The 20565-nt window shown below is 52.1% G+C and overlaps 1 protein-coding gene across 1 annotated transcript in view; it reads left to right on the forward strand.

The window, feature by feature from the left end:
* The first annotated feature begins 447 nt into the window (after positions 1–447).
* Positions 448–20565, forward strand: part of HINT2 (histidine triad nucleotide binding protein 2) — a 30987-nt gene continuing 10869 nt past the window's right edge. Inside the window, exons 1-4 of the mRNA XM_029583139.1 lie at positions 448–636; positions 3156–3311; positions 9047–9151; positions 15888–15960. Of these exons, the coding sequence (XP_029438999.1) occupies positions 535–636; positions 3156–3311; positions 9047–9151; positions 15888–15960 (436 nt within the window). The 5' untranslated portion in view covers positions 448–534. The remainder of the gene's footprint in view (positions 637–3155; positions 3312–9046; positions 9152–15887; positions 15961–20565) is intronic.

Consider the following 20565-nt stretch of genomic DNA (forward strand, 5'->3'; position numbering starts at 1 on the left):
CTTCTGCCCGTCACGAAAGCTTTGGATGTCTCTGCCGGTGTCTAAACGAGACTCCTCACTGCGGCGAGCGGAGTGGACGTCTGCCCCGGCCCTTTAAATCTGCAGCCACACCTCCCGGGGGCGGAGCTTCTCACCCAGCGCACGCGGCGAGCGGAGGTCTGTGCCGGCCCTTTAAATCTTCAGCCACGCCTCCCAGGGGCGGAGCTCCTCACCCTCCAGCACACGCGGCGAGCGGAGGTCTGTGCCGGCCCTTTAAACCTGCAGCCACGCCTCCCGGGGGCGGAGCTTCTCACCCTCCAGCGCACGCGGCGAGCGGAGGTCTGTGCCGGCCCTTTAAAACCTGCAGCCACGCCTCCCGGGGGCGGAGCTTCTCACCCTCCAGCACACGCGGCGAGCGGAGGTCTGCGCCGACACCTCCCGGGGGCGGAGCTTCTCACCCTCCAGCGCACGCGGCGAGCGGAGGTCTGCGCCGGCCCTTTAAATCTACGGCCACGCCTCTCGGGGGCGGGACTCCCGCGTCCGTGCTGATCTGTAATGGCGGCGCGCTCTCTCCGGATCTTGGCACCCGGCTGGCGACTCATCAACCTGGCTGCGCTGCTGCTGCCCCGCGGGGGCCAGAGCTGCCTCCAGAGCCAGGTACCCTTCCTACTTTCCACCTACCCAAGCTTCACCTTTTCACCCCAGACATAACTACCCCATTTATACTCCCCAACCCCCTGTGCATGACACCTACCCCTGCTACACCTTCTCACTCCCAGTGAATGACACCTACCCCTGCTACACTTCAATCCCAGAGAATAACTACCCCATCTATACTCCCCACCCCCTGTGCATGACACCTACCCCTGCTACACTTCACTCCCAGAGCATAACTACCCCATATATACTCCCCACCCCGTGCATGACACCTACCCCTGCTACACTTCAATCCCAGCGTATAACTACCCCATCTATACTCCCCACCCCCTGTGCATGACACTTACCCCTGCTACACTTCACTCCCAGAGCATAACTACCCCATCTATACTCCCCACCCCCTGTGCATGACACTTACCCCTGCTACACTTCAATCCCAGAGAATAACTACCCCATCTATACTCCCCACCCCCTGTGCATGACACCTACCCTGCTACACTTCACTCCCAGAGCATAACTACCCCATCTATACTCCCCACCCCCTGTGCATGACACTTACCCCTGCTACACTTCACTCCCAGAGCATAACTACCCCATCTTTACTCCCCACCCCTATGCATGACCCCTACCCCTGCTACACCTTCTCACCCCCGGTGCATGACACCTACCTCATCTATACCTCCTCCCCCCCCCCCCCCCTAATGTGAACCCCCCAGAAGGCGTTCTGTACAGTGCAGGCTCAAAACCTTAAATAAAGACGTGACATCGGGTACCGCAGACCTGCTGGACGGGCTGCGCTGAGGAAGGGGGTTAAAGCCAGGCCCTGCAAAGAGAATCCACTCCTAAGGGGCAGCTGTAGACCCTGCTTTCATCTCTTAGCTGTGAAACACCTATGTTCCTTTATTTTCTATATTGTATGATCTCCTGCTTTCCCTGTGTTATTGAGGGTTTATTGCTCACAGACCACTGTGATGTGCTTAACGATAGGAGGCTAGAGAAGTAACTAAACTCATCCCAAAGCCATGAGAGAATCCTCAGACCTTGCACACAGGCTGTGTTCAGTGAGCCCTAATCCCAGAGCTGTCAAAGGACCCTGAGACCTTGCACACAGGCTGCGTTCAGTGAGCCCTAATCCCAGAACTGTCAGAGGACCCTGAGACCTCGCACACAGGCTGCGTTCAGTGAGCCCTAATCCCAGAGCCGTCAGAGGATCCTGAGACCTCGTGCACAGGCTGCATTCAGTGAGCCCTAATCCCAGAGCCATCAGAGGGTCCTGAGACCTCACATGCAGGCTGCGTTCAGTGAGCCCTAATCCCAGAGCCGTCAGAGGATCCTGAGACCTCGTGCACAGGCTGCATTCAGTGAGCCCTAATCCAAGAGCCGTGAAAGGATTCTCAGACCTCACACACAGGCTGTGTTCAGTGAGCCCTAATCCCAGTGCCATGAGGAGATCCTCAGACCTCACACACAGGCTGTGTTCAGTGAGCCCTAATCCCAGAGCCATGAGCAGATCCTCAGACCTCACACACAGGCTGTGTCCAGTGAGCCCTAATCCCAGAGCCATGAGCAGATCCTCAGACCTCACAGGCTGTGTTCAGTGAGCCCTAATCCCAGAGCCATGAGCAGATCCTCAGACCTCACACACAGGCTGTGTTCAGTGAGCCCTAATCCCAGAGCTGTCAGAGGACCCTGAGACCTCGCGCACAGGCTGCGTTCAGTGAGCCCTAATCCCAGAGCTGTCAGAGGACCCTGAGACCTCGTGCACAGGCTGTGTTCAGTGAGCCCTAATCCCAGAGCCGTCAGAGGACCCTGAGACCTCGTGCACAGGCTGCATTTAGTGAGCCCTAATCCCAGAGCCGTCAGAGGATCCTGAGACCTCACACACAGGCTGCAATCAGTGAGCCCTAATCCCAGAGCCGTCAGAGGACCCTGAGACCTCACATGCAGGCTGCAATCAGTGAGCCCTAATCCCAGAGCTGTCAGAGGACCCTGAGACCTCGCGCACAGGCTGCGTTCAGTGAGCCCTAATCCCAGAGCCGTCAGAGGACCCTGAGACCTCACATGCAGGCTGCAATCAGTGAGCCCTGATCCCAGAGCCATGAGCAGATCCTCAGACCTCACATGCAGGCTGTAATCAGTGAGCCCTAATCCCAGACCTACGAAGGAATCTTGAGGCTTCAGACTGTATTCCGTGCGTTCTAATCCCAGAGCCATGGGGGGGGGGATCCTGAGGCTATGGAGTGAGAGGAGGTGGATGCAGGGGTCTGTTCTGCTGTTCCCTCTCCCTTCATGGTCCTAGGTGTTGTGCCTTTGATCCGTTCCTGGTGCTGCTGCGGGGAAGGTTTGATTCGGATTCCCAAGGACTCCTGCCATGCAGAGAGCAGAGCTTCCTGAGCTCCGAGCTGATCAGCACAACCCTGACTCCCATGCATACGGTCGCCCGTCCTGCCTGCTCCTGAAGTGTAACGCACCCCCCTCTCTTCCCTTCTCACAGCTGTTCTGTTTTCTTTCTCTGCCAGAGTCGTGCCTTCAGCCTGGGAGAGAGCGAGGACGAGGTGTTGAGGGCTCAGCGTGCCGACAGAGCCCGCAGGATCTATGGGAAGCAGCCTCCCACCATCTTTTCCAAAATCATAGACCGCAGCATCCCTGCCGACATCATTCACGAGGATGAAAAGGTGAGGGACGGGACGATGCTCCTGAGCTTGACATGCACGACTGTGGACTGGCCTGCGAGAGAGCTCCCGCCTGCAATCAGGGGTGTGCGAGGGAAAGCTCACGGTGCAGGTGTTTCTCAGTGAACGACTTGTGACATCTTTCCTGCGTTGCTTCCGTTTAATCCTTCCCCCAATGTGTATATAACCCTGCGTAACTGCGTCCCTCTCCTCACAGTGTGTATATAACACTGTGTAACCCCTTCCCCCAGTGTATATATAACCCTGTGTAACTGTGTCCCTCTCCTCACACTGTGTATATAACCCTGTGTAACTGCATCCCTCCCCTCACACTGTGTATATAACACTGTGTAACCCCTTCCCCCAGTGTATATAATCCTGTGTAACTGTGTCCCTCCCCTCACACTGTGTATATAATCCTGTGTAACTGCATCCCTTCCCTCACTGTGTGTATATAACACTGTGTAACCCCTTCCCCCAGTGTATATAATCCTGTGTAACTGTGTCCCTCCCCTCACACTGTGTATATAACACTGTGTAACCCCTTCCCCCAAAGTGCATATATAACCCTGTGTAACTGCATCCCTCCCCTCACTGTGTGTATATAACACTGTGTAACCCCTTCCCCCAGTGTATATAATCCTGTGTAACTGTGTCCCTCCCCTCACACTGTGTATATAATCCTGTGTAACTGCATCCCTTCCCTCACTGTGGGGTAGATTTTAAAAGAAGCGCGATCAGCCTACTTTTGCTTGCGCATCAGACTCAAGCAAAAGTACGCTGGATTTTAGTGGATACGCGCGGAGCCGCGCGTATCCACTAAAATCCTGGATCGGCGCGCGCAAGGCTATCGATTTTGTATAGCCTGTGCGCGCCGAGCCGCGCTGCCTCCCCCCGTTCCCTCCAAGGCCGCTCCGAAATCGGAGCGGCCTCGGAGGGAACTTTCCCTTGCCCTCCCCTCACCTTACCCTCCCTTCCCCTACCTAACCCACCCACCCGGCCCTGTCTACACCCCCCCCTTACCTTTGTCGGGGGATTTACGCCTCCCGGAGGGAGACGTAAATCCCCGCGCGCCAGCGGGCCTGCTGCGCGCCGGGCCGCGACCTGGGGGCGGGTACGGAGGGCGCGGCCACGCCCCCGGGCCGTAGCCACGCCCCCGTACCCGCCCCCAAAACGCTGCCGACACGCCCCCGGAACGCCGCGACGACCGGGCCCGCCCCCGACACGCCCCCCTCCGAGAACCCCGGGACTTACGCGAGTCCCGGGGCTCTGCGCGCGCCGGGAGGCCTATGTAAAATAGGCTTCCCGGCGCGCAGGGCCCTGCTCGCGTAAATCCGCCCGGTTTTGGGCGGATTTACGCGAGCAGGGCTCTGAAAATCCGCCCCTGTGTGTATATAACACTGTGTAACCCCTTCCCCCAGTGTATATAATCCTGTGTAACTGTGTCCCTCCCCTCACACTGTGTATATAATCCTGTGTAACTGCATCCCTTCCCTCACTGTGTGTATATAACACTGTGTAACCCCTTCCCCCAAATTGCATATATAACCCTGTGTAACTGCATCCCTCCCCTCACACTGTGTATATAACACTGTGTAACCCCTTCCCCCAAAGTGCATATATAACCCTGTGTAACTGCATCCCTCCCCTCACACTGTGTATATAACACTGTGTAACCCCTTCCCCCAAAGTGCATATATAACCCTGTGTAACTGCATCCCTTCTCTCACACTGTGTATATAACACTGTGTAACCCCTTCCCCCAAAGTGCATATATAACCCTGTGTAACTGCATCCCTCCCCTCACACTGTGTATATAACACTGTGTAACCCCTTCCCCCAAAGTGCATATATAACCCTGTGTAACTGCATCCCTTCTCTCACACTGTGCATATAACAGTGTGTAGCTCTTCCCCCAATGTGTATATAACCCTGTGTAACTGCGTCCTTCCCATCACAGTGTGTATATAACGCCTGTAACCCCTTCCCCCAATGTGTATATATAACCCTGTGTAACTGCGTCCCTCCCCTCACAGTGTGTATATAACACCGTGTAACCCCTTCCCCCAGTGTATATAACCCTGTGTAACTGCGTCCTTCCCCTCACAGTGTGTATATAACACTGTGTAACCCCTTCCCCCAATGTGTATATAACACCGTTTAACCCCTCCCCCAGTGTATATAACCCTGTGTAACTGCATCCCTCCCCTCACAGTATGTATATAACGCCTGTAACCCCTTCCCCCAATGTGTATATATAACCCTGTGTAACTGCGTCCCTCTCCTCACAGTGTGTATATAACATTGTGTAACCCCTTCCCCCAGTATATATAACCCTGTGTAACTGTGTCCCTCCCCTCACACTGTGTATATAACCCTGTGTAACTGCATCCCTTCCCTCAGTGTGTATATAACACTGTGTAACCCTTCCCCCAATGTGTATATATAACCCTGTGTAACTGCATCCCTCCCCTCAGTGTGTATATAACATCGTGTAACCCCTTCCCCCAGTGTATATAACCCTGTGTAACTGCGTCCTTCCCATCACAGTGTGTATATAACGCCTGTAACCCCTTCCGCCAATGTGTATATATAACCCTGTGTAACTGCGTCCCTCCCCTCACAGTGTGTATATAACACCGTGTAACCCCTTCCCCCAGTGTATATAACCCTGTGTAACTGCGTCCTTCCCCTCACAGTGTGTATATAACACTGTGTAACCCCTTCCCCCAATGTGTATATAACACCGTGTAACCCCTCCCCCAGTGTATATAACCCTGTGTAACTGCATCCCTCCCCTCACAGTGTGTATATAACACTGTGTAACCCCTTCCCCCAATGTGTATATAACACCGTGTAACCCCTCCCCCAGTGTATATAACCCTGTGTAACTGCATCCCTCCCCTCACAGTGTGTATATAACATTGTGTAACCCCCTTCCCCCAATGTGTATATATAACCCTGTGTAACTGCGTCCCTCTCCTCACAGTGTGTATATAACATCGTGTAACCCCTTCCCCCAGTGTATATAACCCTGTGTAACTGCGTCCCTCCCCTCACACTGTGTATATAACCCTGTGTAACTGCATCCCTTCCCTCACAGTGTGTATATAACACTGTGTAACCCCTTCCCCCAATGTGCATATATAACCCTGTGTAACAGCATCCTTCCCCTCACAGTATGTATATAACCCTGTGTAACTGCATCCCTCCCCTCACAGTGTGTAACCCCTCCCCCCAGTGTATATAACCCTGTGTAACTGCATCCCTTCCCTCACACTGTGTATATAACCCTTTGTAACTGCATCCCTCCCCTCACAGTGTGTAACCCCTCCCCCCAGTGTATATAACCCTGTGTAACTGCATCCCTCCCCTCACACTGTGTATATAACCCTGTGTAACTGCATCCCTCCCCTCACAGTGTGTAACCCCTCCCCCCAATGTGCATATATAACCCTGTGTAACTGCGTCCCTCCCCTCACAGTGTGTATATAACACCATGTAACCCCTTCCCCCAGTGTATATAACACCGTGTAACCCCTTCCCCCAGTGTATATAACCCTGTGTAACTGCATCCCTCCCCTCACAGTGTGTATATAACACCATGTAACCCCTTCCCCCAGTGTATATAACCCTGTGTAACTGCATCCCTCCCCTCACAGTGTGTATATAACACCATGTAACCCCTTTCCCCAGTGTATATAACCCTGTGTAACTGCATCCCTTCCCTCACACTGTGTATATAACCCTGTGTAACTGCATCCCTCCCCTCACAGTGTGTATATAACACTGTGTAACCCTTCCCCCAATGTGCATATATAACCCTGTGTAACTGCATCCCTTCCCTCACACTGTGTATATAACCCTGTGTAACTGCATCCCTTCCCTCACACTGTGTATATAACCCTGTGTAACTGCATCCCTTCCCTCACACTGTGTATATAACCCTGTGTAACTGCATCCCTCCCCTCACAGTGTGTATATAACCCTGTGTAACTGCATCCCTTCCCTCACACTGTGTATATAACCCTGTGTAACTGCATCCCTTCCCTCACACTGTGTATATAACCCTGTGTAACTGCATCCCTCCCCTCACAGTGTGTATATAACACTGTGTAACCCCTTCCCCCAATGTGCATATATAACCCTGTGTAACTGCGTCCCTCTCCTCACACTGTGTATATAACCCTGTGAAACTGCATCCCTTCCCTCACACTGTGTATATAACCCTGTGTAACTGCGTCCCTCTCCTCATAGTGTGTATATAACATCGTGTAACCCCTTCCCCCAGTGTATATAACCCTGTGTAACTGTGTCCCTCCCCTCACACTGTGAATATAACCCTGTGTAACTGCATCCCTTCCCTCACACTGTGTATATAACCCTGTGTAACTGCATCCCTCCCCTCACAGTGTGTATATAACACTGTGTAACCCCTTCCCCCAATGTGCATATATAACCCTGTGTAACAGCATCCTTCCCCTCACAGTATGTATATAACCCTGTGTAACTGCATCCCTCCCCTCACAGTGTGTATATAACACCATGTAACCCCTTCCCCCAGTGTATATAACCCTGTGTAACTGCATCCCTCCCCTCACAGTGTGTATATAACACCATGTAACCCCTTCCCCCAGTGTATATAACCCTGTGTAACTGCATCCCTCCCCTCACAGTGTGTATATAACACCATGTAACCCCTTCCCCCAGTGTATGTAACCCTGTGTAACTGCTTCCCTCCCCTCACAGTGTGTATATAACACCATGTAACCCCTTCCCCCAGTGTATATAACCCTGTGTAACTGCGTCCCTTCCCTCACAGTGTGTATATAACACCATGTAACCCCTTCCCCCAGTGTATATAACCCTGTGTAACTGTGTCCCTTCCCTCACAGTGTGTATATAACCCTGTGTAACCCCTCCCCCAGTGTATATAACCCTGTGTAACTGCGTCCCTTCCCTCACAGTGTGTATATAACACCATGTAACCCCTTCCCCCAGTGTATATAACCCTGTGTAACTGTGTCCCTTCCCTCACAGTGTGTATATAACCCTGTGTAACCCCTCCCCCAGTGTATATAACCCTGTGTAACTGCGTCCCTCTCCTCACAGTGTGTATATAACACAGTGTAACCCCTCCCCCAGTGTATATAACCCTGTGTAACTGTGTCCCTTCCCTCACAGTGTGTATATGACGCCTGTAACCCCTTCCCCCCATGTGTTTATAACTCTATGTAACTTTGCTCCTCTTCCTCTCACGGTATGTAGATCAACAAGTGAAACTGTCCACCTTCATCATGATGTTTACAGCATTGCGTAACTCACCCTCTCTTCATGGTGCATCTACATCCCTTCGTAGGTGCCCCCTCCCTTCACCCATTGTGTATGTCTGTCTATACCTTTGTAACTCCCTCTCCCTTCATGGTGCACCTAGAACCCTCCGTAGCTGTCCCCTCCCTTCACCCATTGTGTATGTGTGTGTGTGTGTGTGTGTGTTTGTGTGTGTGTGACTCCCTGACACTTCATGTTGCATCTAGAACTCTCCGTGGCTGCGCCCTCCCTTCACCTGTGTGTGTGTGTGTGTAAGTAACTCCCCCTCCGTTCATCCATGGGTTGTATGTGTGCAGCTGTGTATCAGCACCTCCCTTCATCCATAGTTTGTGTGTGCGTGTGTATAGCTGTGTAACACCACCTCCCCTCAGCTTGTATCATTCTGTGCTCTTCTCTCTGTCTTGCAGTGTCTCGCATTTCGAGATGTGAATCCCCAAGCACCGCTGCATTTCCTTGTGATCCCTAAGACTCCGATCCCCAGGATCAGTGAGGTTACAGAGGATGATAAGGAGGTAAATGTCAGGGGAAGGCCTGGAAGTAGGCCTGCATCTTGACTGGCTGCTGTCCACCTTTGAAAGTCTGAACCCTCGATGCTTGCTGTTTTGCTACTGGTTCCTCGCTTGTGCTGTGGAGCAGGCTGCTCTCCCATTCCTGTGACCTGGCTGCAGCCACTTACTGTTGTGTACAAACCTTTACGCACCCTGGTCATATTTGTACATTTCAATGAATCTCTCGCTCCACATGAGCAGAAACTGACACAATCTCTACAGGGGGGAAAGTTAAACACCACATCCATCTACAAATTTTTATGCAGAATAACTGTTTGTTTGCAAGTTTTCTACTGATTCAAAATAAGAAAACAGGGAATTTGGCCTGTGCAAAAGTCTGGACACCCTTTCAGTCGGTCCTTTGTAGCACCTCTTGTGGCAGAACTAACGGCTTCCAGACGTTTCTAAGAGTCTTCCTGTGCATATATAGAAATGACAGCAGAAGAAGACCAAACGGCATGGCCTTTGCAAAGGTTTGGACACCCTTTCAGTTGGTCCTTTGTAACACCTCTTGTGGCAGAACTAACGGCTTCCAGACATTTCTAAGAGTCTTCCTGTGCATATATAGAAATGACAGCAGAAGAAGACCAAACGGCATTGCCTGTGCAAAGGTTTGGACACCCTTTCAGTTGGTCCTTTGTAACACCTCTTGTGGCAGAAGTAACGGCTTCCAGACGTTTCTAAGAGTCTTCCTGTGCATATATAGAAATGACAGCAGAAGAAGACCAAACGGCATTGCCTGTGCAAAAGTCTGGACACCCTTTCAGTTGGTCCTTTGTAACACCTCTTGTGGCAGAAGTAACGGCTTCCAGACATTTCTAAGAGTCTTCCTGTGCATGTTTTTGGAATTTTTTCCTACTATCCTTGCAGATCACTTCTAGTTCAGAAATATTCTCAGGTTTCCTTGCATACATTGCATGTTTGAGATTTCCCCAAGACTGTCAATAATATTCAAGTCTGGGCACTGTGAAGGCCATTCCAAAACCTTCATCCTTCTTTCCTGTAAGTGCTTCATGGTGGATTTTGAGGGATGTTTCACATCGTTGTCTTGTTGAAGTACTCAACCTCTTTTTAACTTCAGTTTTTTCACTGACTGTAAATATTTAGTTGAGTCCATTCTTCCTTCCACCCACACAACGTTTCCTGTTCCACTGGCTGCACAAAACCCCAAAGCATATTAGATCCACCCCCCGTGCTTAACGCTTGTCAAGCTGTTCTTTTCTCCAAACGCTTAACCCTTTACTTTCCAAATGTGCAGTTGTGGCCGAACAGTTCGATTCTAGTTTCATCAGTCTCGAGCACTTTGTTCCAAAAAAGACTTGGGCTTATCAAGGTTTTATTTTGCATACTTTATACAATGACACTTGTGGTGAAGTTGTAGAAAAAGTTTCTGTCCTATAAATCTCTCATGCACATCACTGTTGTGTAACCAATGCTGTACTCTGGACTTTTGGACAAATACTCTGTTGTCAGCGAAACTTTTCAGCAGCTCGTGTGCACTGATCTGTGGGTTCTCACCTTACATCTGACCAATTTTTGGGCATATCTAGCAGATTTTTCTTTTTTTTTGATCTCCCAGATATTGCCCTGACCTCAACAGTTCCATGTAACTTTCATTTCTTAATAATTTTTTTGATAGTTAAAATTGCTAGCTGGAAGTGACTCAGTTCTGATCTGATAGCTAATGTTAAGGAAACACATTAGTAACGAGTTCCCTTAAAGATTACTCTCGTTACCTTAGAAAACCATGTCACATAAGTCTAATACATCAGTTGATACATCATTTTGAGCTCAGTTAATTATTTCTGAGATCAGAGCCACTCAATAATTCAGTCAGAGGTATATTCTTAAAAAAGAATATGATTTTTATTTTACATGAGGAAAGTATTTAATCGATCAAGTCATAGATACAGAAATAATAAAAAATGAAATATGATTTCTTACCAACGAGTTAAGTCTGCCAGTATCTCTGGCATGCCATACTCTGGAGGCATAGCAGCCTCAAGCTTCCGGACTTCATGGTATATATATTCTTTTTTTTTTTTTTTTTTGACAATTCATGGGCTAATGGCCCAATAATTTAATTAATAATTTTATTTCACTGTGGCTTGACCTGTATTATCTCGGAGATACCTGGCCTCATGTATTTTAATTACTAAAAATTACACATATAAGTCAGGTTACATGACCAGGAGAATTTAGCTATAAAAATTCTTTGATCTTTACATTATATGTGCTTCATCAAGCCATCTGGGTGCTTTGATTTTGCTTCTACCACCATTAATCTATTTTATTGGCAGAAGAGCACCTGATTACATATTTCTAACCTCAATACATAAGAAATGTCACAATGACATAGGCATCTAACATCTAAAACTCCTAATGACTAGATATGTGAAATAGTACTTGCAGCAGGCATATGTCTATACCGATTTCAAAAGTCAAAAGACATCATTTTTTATCTAGAGCTTTATGCCAATTAAGACTCAAACTCTGGGAGCTTTGCCAAGCTAGAATACATCAATACTGAAGGCCATTTTGCTCCTTATCTTATCAAAGCGCTGGCTATCTTCCCAGATCTAACATCTGCATATGGTCCGTAGAAGAGATAAAGAAAAGATGAAAAAAATAGAAATGGCAGCACAGCACTAGTCATTTCAGGAGTTCAGAATGGTTCAGAAGTTACAGGTTTTCATACTTCTATGTTTTAGAGGTACAGGGATCCTAGACACAATCAGGCTGAATCAATAAACTGCGTGGGAGAGCTGGCGCTCCGAGGCGAGTGCCCGCTCTCCCAACGCGCGCCCAGGCCACTCTCCTGGGCATGCGATTCAGTTTGCAAATGAGGGCCCACGCTAATAAGGAGGCGCTAGGGACACTAGCGCGTCCTTAGCGCCTCCTTATTGGCGGAAGCAGCGGCTGTCAGCGGGTTTGACAGCCAACGCTTAATTTTACCGGCGTCAGATGTCGAACACGCTGATAGCCACGGATTCCGAACACGGACGCTGGCAAAATTGAGCATCTGTTTTCCAACCCGCGTGCCACGGGCAGATTTTTTATTTTTTTTTATTTTTGGGGCCTCCGACATAATATCGCTATGATATTAATTTGGAGGGTGTACAGAAAAGCAGTTTTTTCTGCTTTTCTGTACACTTGCCTGTGCTGGCCGAAATTAACACCTGCCTTTGGGCAGGAGTTAATTTCTGAGAGTAAAATGTGTGGCTTGGCTGCACATTTTACTTTCTGTATTGAGCGGGACTAACTAATAGGCTCATTGACATGCATTAGTTTCGGGGGGGGTTGGCCGTGCATTTTCCACGCGCTATTACACCTTACTGTATAAGGGGTAATAATAGCGCGTCGAAAACGCACATCCAAACGAGGCCTAACAGTGCGCTCGGCCTGAGCCCACTATACTGAATCGGCCTGTCTGTCAGAAGTGTTTAGAGAGGCTTTTTATAGCATTCCCTTGCTTTCTTAAAAAATAGTTGTAATGAATCTATCGGATGGGTGGCCAAACTTGCACATGCCATATTCACTATTTTATTAGTTTCTAGCTGTTTAATGCAAAATTTTTATTTAAATGCTGGTTTTTACATTGCGGAGGGATGTGTTTAGCTTTGTACCCTGTCGAGGTTTTGTTAGCTTCTGTTCACTTAGAGATTCATTGGATCTGACCAGGTCTGTCTAAACCTTTGCACACAACTGTATCTGCCCATTTCTCCAGGTTTGCAAAACATTTTGAGGGCTATACTTGAGACCCCATGGGTTTGAGGGCCTTAGTGTAGTGCCCCCGCCATCCCAAATCCACTTCCTAGGCCTGACCTTGAAAGGCATCCCATCGCTGACCCCTACCAACTCCAGGTGGAGCCCTGCTAGTGACCTCTGGAGGTGCCCATCCCTAGGAGGTGCCCTGCTGGTGACATGTCCATAGCCTCTGAGGCATCCCATTGGTCCTCCTAGGAGCCACTGCACTAATGACTACCTCTAGAGGTAACTCCACTGGCGATCCTCCTTGGATGTGTCTTGCTAATGAACACCCTTCCCTTCCCGGAGAGGTCCTGCTGGTAACTTCTAACCCCTCTAGAGACACCCTGCTTCATCCTGGAAATGCCCTGCAGGTGACCCCCTTCTCGAGGGATCCACCAGTGAAGGTGAGAGATTGACGCGTTTCAATTGGGCATGGCTCACTGAATCCTGACCTCTAGTCAGATTTTGACCTAAAGCCAAAAGGACTCCAACTGCCTGGATCCTTCGTCCTCTGTCAGGCTTTCATTTTCTGTACATGGGGCAGGTGGCCACTTAGTGCACAGGCCTGTGCAGTGTCAGATTCCTGCTTTCTGGATGCTCATGCCCAGGGGAAGAGGAGGTACAGGAAGCTCACCCTCAAGGGGGAAGGAGTTGCGGGACGCTTGCTCCCTGAGATTTGGCTGAGGGGGTGCAGAATGCTTGTTCTTTAGATGAGGGATGTAAGATGATTGCTCTATGATGGTTAGGCAAGGGGATCATGATATTTGCTCCTTGGGGTAAAAGCTAAGAATGCTTGCCCTGTGAAGGTTGGGTGAAAAGGCAATAGATACTCACTCCCTGGCATGGGGGTGCAGAATGCACAGTCTATGATATTTGGTCGAGAGAGCCATAGATGCTTCCTGGGGTGAGATGCAGGATGTTTGGGGACATAGGCACTCCTTGGCATGGGGGTGCAGTATGCTTGCTTTGTGATGGTTGGGTGAGGTGTCCGTAGATGTTCAATCCCTGGGATGGGGGGTGTTTGGGGGTGAGAGTGCGCATTCTGTGATGGGTGGGTGAGGGGTGCATACATGTTCAGTCCCGGGGATGGGGGGTCTCTATGGTGCTGTGGTACCTCTGGCACTGCCTGAGGTTCGTATTACGAGGAGGAGTAATATTTATTAGGCGAGGAGATGGCATTGCTCGTGTCTCTATGGTGCTGTGGTACCTCTGGCACTGCTATAGATTCGTATTACGAGGAGCAGTAATATTTATTAGGCGAGGAGATGGCATTGCTCGTGTCTCTATGGTGCTGTGGTACCTCTGGCGCTGCTATAGATTCGTATTACGAGGAGCAGTAATATTTATTAGACGAGGAGATGGCATTGCTCGTGTCTCTATGGTGCTGTGGTACCTCTGGCGCTGCTATAGGTTCGTATTACGAGGAGCAGTAATATTTATTAGGCGAGGAGATGGCATTGCTCGTGTCTCTATGGTGCTGTGGTACCTCTGGCGCTGCTATAGGTTCGTATTACGAGGAGCAGTAATATTTATTAGGCGAGGAGATGGCATTGCTCGTGTCTCTATGGTGCTGTGGTACCTCTGGCGCTGCTATAGGTTCGTATTACGAGGAGCAGTAATATTTATTAGGCGAGGAGATGGCATTGCTCGTGTCTCTATGGTGCTGTGGTACCTCTGGCGCTGCTATAGGTTCGTATTACGAGGAGCAGTAATATTTATTAGGCGAGGAGATGGCATTGCTCGTGTCTCTATGGTGCTGTGGTACCTCTGGCGCTGCTATAGGTTCGTATTACGAGGAGCAGTAATATTTATTAGACGAGGAGATGGCATTGCTCGTGTCTCTATGGTGCTGTGGTACCTCTGGCGCTGCTATAGGTTCGTATTACGAGGAGCAGTAATATTTATTAGGCGAGGAGATGGCATTGCTCGTGCCTCTATGGTGCTGTGGTACCTCTGGCGCTGCTATAGGTTCGTATTACGAGGAGCAGTAATATTTATTAGGCGAGGAGATGGCATTGCTCGTGCCTCTATGGTGCTGTGGTACCTCTGGCGCTGCTATAGGTTCGTATTACGAGGAGCAGTAATATTTATTAGGCGAGGAGATGGCATTGCTCGTGCCTCTATGGTGCTGTGGTACCTCTGGCGCTGCTATAGATTCGTATTACGAGGAGCAGTAATATTTATTAGGCGAGGAGCTGGCATTGCTCGTGTCTCTATGGTGCTGTGGTATCTCTGGCGCTGCTATAGATTCGTATTACGAGGAGCAGTAATATTTATTTATTTTACTTATTTTTCCTTTCCTACTTAAGATCTGAAAAACAGACAATTTTTAATTGACCATTTTTGTATTAAGAGAGAGTAGCAGCTGATTTCCCGGTGGATGGGGGCAGGGGGAAGAAGGTTGGGAGGAGAGCGGGTGGGATGGTGGAGGCTCTCTCCCCAGGAGCTGGGGCAGGATGTGGGGAAGGAGACACTCTGCCTTCGTAGGGCGTGGGGGGCCATGGGACATCCACTCCCTGGTGGGGGGAGGGGGGAATGCTTCCCTGCCCCCCCCCCTGCAGCACCTTGCCCCCGGCACAGGTTTCCATGGTGACAGGAGGGGGGAGCGGCAGGGGGCTGCATGGAGTCCCAACGCGGGAGGGCCTGCAGGCTCTGTGCCCCCTGTACAGGACGAGTGCCGGAGCGGAGGGGATCCGGGCGGGACATCCTCCGTTTACCGAGGGGGGGTGTGTGGCCCTGGTGGGAAGCGGGCGTGGGACGCTCGCTCCACGGGGAGAGGGAGTGAGGGACAGGGATTGTCTTCCTTGGGTGCTGAGTGCTGGGGTGGGCAGGGTAGGGAGGGGTTCAGGGTTGCCTTTCTGCGAGTGGGGGGGGGGGGGTAGCAGCAGATCTCCACCCCCCCTCTGTCCCGTGTGATGTCCTTAAGTTACAATCTCTTTCTCTTTCGCAGTTGCTGGGTCACTTGATGGTGACCGCCAGTCGCTTGGCGAAGAAGGAGGGACTGGATGAGGGCTACAGACTGGGTGAGCATCCCTCGCTCTGCTCCCCTCGCCTCCTCACCCTGCTCCCCTCCTCGCCCTGCTCCCCTCGCCTCCTTGCCCCCTCTCCCTGCTCCCCTCGCCCTCACCTCCTCGCCCTGCTCCCCTCGCCCCTCACCTCCTCCCCCTGCTCTCCTCATCCCCTCGCCCTGCTCCCCTCGCCTCCTCGCCTCTTCGCCCTGCTCCCCTCGCCCTGCTCTCCTCGTCCCCTCGCCCTGCTCCCCTCGCCCTCGCCTCCTCGCCCTGCTCCCCTCGCTCCCTCACCCTGCTCCCCTCACCCCCCTCGCCCTGCTCTCCTCGCCCTGCTCTCCTCGCCCCTTCACCCCCCTCGCCCTGCTCCCCTCGCCTCCTCGCCCTGCTCCCCTCGCCCTGCTCCCCTCACCTCTCTTGCTTCCTCTCCCAGATTTTCATGAATTCTGCCATTCAATGCCGCATTTTCTGTAACTGGTACAGACTTATCCAACTGTGCTTCGGGCCACAGGCTCTTCAGTTTCTGGGTTTTACCGGCCCGGGACCAGCATTTTTCATTTGTTGAAACAATTGTGGCCATGTTAGCCCCACCTGACAGATCTTCTTCTGCTCTAGGAGGCAGCCCCAGCTCTCTCAGCCTCCCCCGTTCCACCAAAGTCGGAGAGCAGGAGCGAGAGAATCTTCCTCTGCCGCCACCCTTTCCCCACCAGCCTCCCTCCCTCCCTCTCTCTCTCAAATCCCTCACCCTGTCTCCACCAGCTTCTCTCCCTCTCTCTCTCTCTCAAATTCCTCACCCCATCTCCCTCTCTCTCTCAAATCCCTCACCCTGTCTCCACCAGCCTCTCTCTCTCTCAAATCCCTCACTCGTCTCCACCAGCCTCTCTCCCTCTCTCTCTCTCTCAAATCCCTCACCCCATCTCCACCAGCCTCTCTCCCTCTCTCAAATCCCTCACCCCATCTCCCTCTCTCCCTCAAATCCCTCCCCCCGTCTCCACCAGCCTCCCTCCCTCCCTCTCTCCCTCAAATCCCTCACCCCATCTCCACCAGCCTCTCTCCCTCACCCCATCTCCCTCTCTCCCTCAAATCCCTCACCCCGTCTCCACCAGCCTCCCTCCCTCCCTCTCTCTCTCTCTCTCTCTCAAATCCCTCACCCCGTCTCCACCAGCCTCCCTCCCTCCCTCTCTCTCTCAAATCCCTCACCCCATCTCCCTCTCTCCCTCAAATCCCTCACCCCGTCTCCACCAGCCTCCCTCCCTCCCTCTCTCAAATCCCTCACCCCATCTCCCTCTCTCTCTCAAATCCCTCACCCCGTCTCCACCAGCCTCCCTCCCTCCCCTCTCTCTCTCTCTCTCTAATCCCTCACCCCGTCTCCACCAGCCTCCCACCCTCTCTCTCAAATCCCTTACCCCGTCTCCACCAGCCTCCCTCCCTCCCTCTCTCTCAAATCCCTCACCCCGTCTCCACCAGCCTCCCTCCCTCCCTCTCTCAAATCCCTCACCCATCTCCCTCTCTCTCTCAAATCCATCACCCCGTCTCCACCAGCCTCCCTCCCTCCCTCTCTCTCTCTCTCTCTAATCCCTCACCCCGTCTCCACCAGCCTCCCACCCTCTCTCTCAAATCCCTTACCCCGTCTCCACCAGCCTCCCTCCCTCCCTCTCTCTCAAATCCCTCACCCCGTCTCCACCAGCCTCCCTCCCTCCCTCTCTCTCTCTCTCTCTAATCCCTCACCCCGTCTCCACCAGCCTCCCACCCTCTCTCTCAAATCCCTCACCCCGTCTCCACCAGCCTCCCTCCCTCCCTCTCTCTCTCTCTCTCAAATCCCTCACCCCGTCTCCACCAGCCTCCCTCCCTCCCTCTCTCTCAAATCCCTCACCCCGTCTCCACCAGCCTCCCTCCCTCCCTCGCAAACCCCATTCCCACAATTTGTGCTGCATCTCCAATAGACAGCAGCTCTCCTCCCCCTACGGCCACGTGGGCCACCGTTGCTGCCGCCTCCTCCACCAACCCGGGCACAGACATCACCACCTGCTGCCGCCACCGCCTCCTCCGCTTCGTTGCCTGCCTGGCTCTGCCTTTCCCCCTTGGCCCACACTTTTGCTAGTGTTCCCTCCTGTTCTTGGGTCTCACTGGGCCACTGATGCAGCCTGATCCCATTGCTGGGATCCTCTCCAGCCGTGCAGTCTCTTTTGGGTCGCGGTGGAGACTTGGTGTCTCAGTTTTGTCAAGCCTTGTCCTCTTCATTTTTTTTTTTTTTTTTTTTAGTATTGTACCAACCTTTTCGCCTCCCTTGCTTGTTCCTTGAATTGTAACTCTCTGTTTCCCTGTACGTACCAGGATCAGTCCAGGACACCTGGGTTGTGACTCCGCACCAGTAGATGGAGACAGACCAAAACTTGTGGGCGGAGCCATATATAAGCCCCTGTGCCAGTCACAGCCCCTCAGTCTTACTCTGTCTCCAGTAGATGGTGCAGGTCCGGTCACAGCCCTGTCGGGCCTGATTCTGTGGTTGTTAGTCAGGTTCGCTTTTGGGGTTAATTTTATTAGGCCTAGCTTGGTTTTTTTTTCTACAAATTGGGTTTTGTTTAATTTGTTTAACTTTAGTCCCAGTTGCCCTGCCTCCCTGGGGAGTTGAGAGGTCCTGAGGGGACTACCCTCCCCAGGTTGAGGCCGCTGCTAGGGTCGAGGACCCGGCTGGTCTAGTAGCAGCGTCAGGGGTGACACCGGGGAGCCCGGTTCACTCACCCCTGCAGGAAATAGGGCTTTTCAGTACCAGGGACAGCGTTTTTTCTGTTAAAAAAAAACAAAACAAAACAAAAAAAAAAAACCCTCTCAGTCCTTGGAGTATCTTGGAGCCCTTTTCGACACGAAGCGAGGCAAGGTGTCTCTCTCTCAGGAACAGATATGCAAACTGCAGTCTCAGGTGCGGCATCTTTTGTCGCTACACCGGCCACGAGTCTGCGACTACCTGACGGTTCTGGGGTCTATGGCGTCCACGCTGGCGTTAGTCCCTTGGGCGTTCGCTCATCTACGACCGCTGCAGTCCTCATTGCTTTCCTGCTGGAAACCGGTTTCCGAGGATTTCTATCTACCTCTACCTCTCGAGGGTCAGGCGCGATCCAGCCTGAGCTGGTGGCTGGATTCCAAGCATCTCTCCTGTGGAGTGTCCCTTCTGGTGCCCAACTGGACGGTGGTGACCACGGATGCCAGTCTTTCTGGCTGGGGGGCAGTCGGTTCAGGGTCTGTGGTCACAGTCGCAGACCCGGTGGTCTATCAACCGGCTGGAGACCAGAGCGGTCCATCTGGCGCTGCAAGCTTTTCTACCCCTAGTACGCGGACCGCCTGTCCGCGTATTGTTGGACAACGCTACCACCGTGGCTTACATTGATCGCCAGGGCGGGACAAGAAGTCCTCTAGTGGCGGAGGAGGCGCGGCTCTTGATGCTCTGGGCAGAGCGGCATCTCAGCCATCTCGCTGCGTCCCACATAGCAGGGGTCGACAACGTCCAGGCGGATTTTCTAAGCCGTCACCACCTGGATCCCGGAGAGTGGGAGCTGGCGGACGAGGCGTTTCTCTTCATCTGCAGGACTTGGGGAACGCCCCACATGGATCTGATGGCCACGTGGCACAACGCAAAGGCTCCGAGATTTTACAGTCGACGTCGCGAAAGAGGAGCAGAGGGAGTCGACGCGTTGGTGCTTCCCTGGCCGGTGGATGTGCTACTGTATGTGTTCCCACCGTGGCCCATGATCGGCAAGATCCTGCGGCACATAGAATTGCACCCGTCCAATGTGATCATGGTGGCGCCGGAGTGGCCACGCCGTCCGTGGTTTGCGGACCTGGTCCAGTTGTCGGTGGCCGCACCTCTTCGTCTACAGGGGTTCACGGGGCTCCTTCGTCAGGGCCCCGTCTGTTTGGAGGATGCGGCTCACTTCTGTCTCGCGGCATGGCTTTTGAGAGGTATCGGTTGAAGAGAAAAGGCTACTCGGATGCGGTCGTTGCTACGTTGCTGAGATCCAGAAAACAGTCTACGTCCCTAGCTTATGTTCGGGTCTGGGTAGTTTTTGAGGAATGGTGCGTGGAGCGGGGTCTGGATCCCACTTCCGCTTCTATTTCCGATATTTTGGCTTTTCTCCAGGCGGGGCTCGCCAAAGGTTTAGCGTGCAATTCCCTTCGGGTCCAAGTGGCGGCGCTTGGGTGTTTGCGTGGTAAGGTCCGGGGGGTCTCTCTGGCTCTCCACCCGGATATCTCCCGTTTTCTTCGGGGGGCTAAACACCTCCGTCCTCCTTTGCGGCTCCCTTGCCCGTCTTGGAACCTCAACTGGGTGCTCTCAGCCTTATGCTCAGCGCCGTTTGAGCCCCTGAAACGTTCTACGCTCAAGGATCTCACGTTGAAGACCGTATTCCTGGTGGCGATTGCGTCGGCTCGCCGTGTTTCGGAATTACAGGCGCTGTCCTGTAGGGAGCCCTTCTTGCGCATTTCCGATTCGGGGGTTTCCTTGCGGACGGTTCCCTCCTTCCTTCCTAAAGTCGTGTCAGCTTTCCATTTGAATCAATTGATTGAACTTCCCGCTTTCGCGGTTGGGGAGTCTTCGGACCCGAAAACGAGAGAATTGAGAAAGCT

Source organism: Rhinatrema bivittatum, chromosome 1 (assembly GCF_901001135.1).
Source record: "Rhinatrema bivittatum chromosome 1, aRhiBiv1.1, whole genome shotgun sequence".
Lineage (NCBI taxonomy): Eukaryota > Metazoa > Chordata > Amphibia > Gymnophiona > Rhinatrematidae > Rhinatrema > Rhinatrema bivittatum.